Source organism: Neomonachus schauinslandi, chromosome 8, assembly GCF_002201575.2.
Source record: "Neomonachus schauinslandi chromosome 8, ASM220157v2, whole genome shotgun sequence".
Taxonomy (NCBI): Eukaryota; Metazoa; Chordata; class Mammalia; order Carnivora; family Phocidae; genus Neomonachus; species Neomonachus schauinslandi.
Genome location: NC_058410.1, coordinates 9,174,292 through 9,178,411, shown reverse-complemented (window position 1 = coordinate 9,178,411; position 4,120 = coordinate 9,174,292). Strand labels below are relative to the sequence as shown.

The 4,120-nt window shown below is 47.5% G+C and overlaps 1 protein-coding gene across 2 annotated transcripts in view; it reads left to right on the top strand.

The window, feature by feature from the left end:
* The window catches only part of SYTL3 (synaptotagmin like 3), a 76,442-nt gene that overhangs the window by 39,030 nt on the left and 33,292 nt on the right, over positions 1-4,120 (top strand). For both annotated transcript variants that reach the window (XM_044917461.1, XM_044917460.1), the window contains exons 4-5: positions 942-993; positions 2,616-2,685. In XM_044917461.1, the coding sequence (XP_044773396.1) occupies positions 942-993; positions 2,616-2,685 (122 nt within the window). The remainder of the gene's footprint in view (positions 1-941; positions 994-2,615; positions 2,686-4,120) is intronic.

Below are 4,120 nucleotides of genomic sequence, written 5' to 3'. Positions count from 1 at the left end.
CCCTCGGGTCCCCCCCCCCCGCCGTGGGTGCCCCCCCCCTACTTGGGGGGCAGGCCCATTTTTCCGCGCCCCCCCCCCCCCCCCCCCCCCCCCCCCCCCCCGCCAAAGTCCTCCCTGCCCTGCTTCTCCTCTGATGGAGGTGATGTGAATATGTATGTCAGTCTTTCTTGGGGGTGGATTAAAACCTTCACACACACCCCACAGGCGCTAGACAGCATGGCAGGCTTGGTGGCTCCCAGCCCTGTGTCGGGCAGGGTGGAGGCGGGCTGGGCAGACTAACCTCTTCCTATGCACTGGGCCAGGAAACACTGTGTTCACAGAACTATGGAGAGTTCTATTTTTGGGGTCTTAATACATCATAAAATCCCCTTGCCTGGAAACAAAAAGAGTACTATATCAGAAGCGGTCTTATTTAGGAAATTATTAGCTTCTACAACTAGAAATAAGTAGATTACATTTTTTAACAGATTAATTTAATCCCCATAACAAGGAATGTTTAAAGGAATATAGTCATGCTATTATTAAATGTTTCCAAAGGACAAATGGAAGCTTGGAAGCTTGGACTGCTTTTCAGATTTTCCAGATTTAGAAAATCTAACCCTACGTCAACTCTTAATAAAAGCAGTCGTTCCCAGCAATTATGTGTACGTATGTGTTTATGTCTGCATTTTTAACAACTTTTGTGGTTGTAGTTTATAGAGCATAAACGTCATCTGTTTTTTAACATATTATATAATTTGTTTTTAGCAAATTTACGGAGTTGTGTGGCCATCACCACAGTCGAACTTCAGAGCATTTCTATCACCCCAAGATGGTCTTTTACTTTTTAATTGCAAAAAGTGGTATTAGAAAAATAATAATTTTAATTGATTGCTTCCTGTGTTTGCATCACCAAGGTTGTCTTCTTACTAATGAATGACCTTTGCTGATATCTCTTCCAGGCAAACACGGGACAGCCGGAGCAAAGCTCTTGCAATCTTATCAGGAGCTGAGGTGAGAGCTGTACGAGGGCAGACCGTCCTGGCCCTCCCCTGGCCTGGGGAAAAAAGGACGCTGAAAGAACTTCTAGATCTCCTGACTTTCAGACGTGGCTGCTCTGGAATGTGACTTTTTTTTTTTTTTTTAATGATAAAGTGCCTGGAAAAGATTGAAACAGAGATCTTTCCAGATTCTTATGAAGGGCCTTCTTGGGAGCTAGCAGAGCAGTTTCTCACTAAAGGTTTTATTTCCTAAATTCTCCTGAAATGTGGTACGAAAATGAGATATTATTTTTGAGGGCATTTTAAATGAAATTCTGAACCAGGCATTTGCTTTTATGAATCATTTGTATCTCCAACATCATGCCTGGTAACTGACTCCTCAGACATCCGTGGAATAAAATTGGCAGCAGTGAGGCATGGTCTGCGAGATGCTAACTTCTTTTTTTTTTTTAAGATTTTATTTATTTATTTGAGAGAGAGAGAGAGAGAGCACAAGCAGGGGAGAGGGAGAAGCAGGCTCCCTGCAGAGCAAGGAGCCGGAGGTGCTCGCTCCCAGGACCCCAGGATCATGACCCGAGCTGAAGGCAGACGCTTAACTGACTGAGCCACCCAGGCACCCGGAGAGCTAACGTCTTTTTTTTTTTTTTTTAAAGATTTTATTTATTTATTTGAGAGAGTGAGAATGAGAGAGAGAGAGAGAGAGAGAGCACATGAGGGGGAGAAGGGTCAGAGGGAGAAGCAGACTCCCTGCTGAGCAGGGAGCCCGATGTGGGACTAGATCCTGGGACTCCAGGATCATGACCTGAGCTGAAGGCAGTCCCTTAACTGACTGAGCCACCCAGGCGCCCGAGATCTAACTTCTTGATACAAAATCCTAAACACCTAGCACTCTTGGAGCTAGCAACAATTCACGCACCTGATTGCACCAAATAAATTAAAGTATTACTGAAAGCTCCCCCGCCCCGGCTTTTTTTTTTTTTTTTTGGCCCATTATGAGATTTTCCAGTCTTGGGACTTCATTTTTTTTTTTTTCTCCCCCATCAACTTCTTCTTCTTTTTTTTTAAGATTTTATTTATTTATTTGAGAGAGAGAGAGTGAGTGAGCAGGCATGAGCAGGGGGGAGAGGCAGAGGGACTCAATCACAACACCCTGGGATCATGACCTGAGCTGAAGGCAGATGCCTAAATGACTGAGCCACCCCAGTGCCCCTCCCCCATCAACTTCTGATTCCTCTCATGCTTGATGTTGGCATGGCGTTTTGGGCACTTCTGTTGGGATTTCTGCTGAGAGAACGCACACGGCCACAGGGGACACACACCTGGTCTGGGCTCTGGAGCGGCCGCGCTACTTTAGACAACATGCGCAGCACACAAGGCTTGGGCACGGGGCAGCTTGGCGCTCATTTGCCGCATCCCGATACCAGGAAATTGCACCCTGCCTAGAGGAGCAGATCCATGCAGGGCCGCTGGATCCTCTTCTAAAACACGAGGAAGTAAAAGCAAAAAGCAAAAAGCAAAAAAAAAAAAAAGTCAGAGAACTTGAACGAGAGGATGATGGCGAGTCCCATGCATTTGTAAGACTAATAGTTGGATCATTCATAACCCGTTTTTTATTCCTGTATTTTTCCTTGGCAGCAAAATTTCTGTGGTTCCTCCTACCCCACCTCCTCTGAGCGAAAGCCAATGCAGTAGCAGCTCGAACAGGGTAATGTGTCTGTTCTGTGTGCCTCCCTGGGGAAGGGGCAGTGAGAGGGAGGCAGAGGAAGAACGGGGTCTGAGAGGTTGGGCCTAGGTCGTCGGAGCAAAGGGATCCGCCTGTAGCAGAAGCAGGCCATGGAGGGAGGCAGAGAATGGAGGCCAGAAGTGCTGGGCCTGCCCAGTGTCTGTGCTCCCACTATGCTTTGGGGGCCATGGGATCATCTGCATTAACAATGACTCACCTTCTGTTTGCACCCCACATCCTCACCTGCGCCCCACGTCCTCACCTGCACTCTCTGTCCCCACCTGCACCCCACATCCCCACCTGCACCCCACATCCCTGCCTGTGCCCCACATCCACCCCCTACCACTTTACTCTTGTCATTTTGTTGGCTGTCTTCCTTATGTGTGCACTGCGCTCTTGAGTGTGGGGGTCTGAATAGGCTGCAGTGTGTTGGGGGTCTCTGGGGATGTGAAGAGAAATAAATACAGGTTGATTCACAGGTGTGTGATTCATAGGTGTGGGAGTGCCTGGGGTGTGTGTGTGTGTGTGTGTGTGTGTACCTTGAGTATTTATAGATGCTAACATAAAATAGGCCAGGACCATTTCTGTCCACAGAAATTAGTGGTGTCATCTTAGAGAAGTTACCTGGATTCCCACTTGGGAGATGGAAATAGTTATACTCCTCTGGCTTGCTTCCCAAGGCTGGTGTGAGAAACTAATGAAATAATGTCTGTGCTGGTACTTAGAAACTGTAAAGTGCCATGAAAACACATGGTCTTGATTATTTTCATTATTATTATTCTGTGAATTAAAGAGAGTAACTATATCTGTACATAGAAAGGCATGTTCATGTTCATATGCTAGTGAGAGAGAGAGAGTATATTTATTCTTTTTCCAGTTTCAAACTGAGTCCCTGGAATGACCTTCAAAATTCTGCTCCACTTTCTCCTTGAGATTCTAAATCCTCTGAAGTTGTCCCAGCAGGGATGTGCTCAAGACATATTTCCTGGATCGATGGAGGGATGGATGGATGGATAGAAGGATGTAGGGAGGGAGGGATAGGAGGGAGGGATGGAGGGAAGCAGCGAAGGAGGGAGGGATGGATGGAGGAAGAGGTGGATGGGGGGACTGATGGAGGGAGGGATGGATGGAAGGAGGGATAGAGGGAGAGAAGAGTGGGTAGAGAGAGGGAGGGTGGGATGAATAGAGGGATGAATAGTTAGATGGAGGGATGGATGGTTGGAAGGGTGGAGGGAGGGACGGACAGATGGATGGACAGATGGATGGATGGATGACAGATAGATGATGGATGGATGGAGGGATGGATGGAGGAAGAGGTGGATGGGGGGACTGATGGAGGGAGGGAGGGATGGAAGGAGGGATAGAGGGAGAGAAGAGTGGGTAGAGAGAGGGAGGGTGGGATGAATAGAGGGATGAA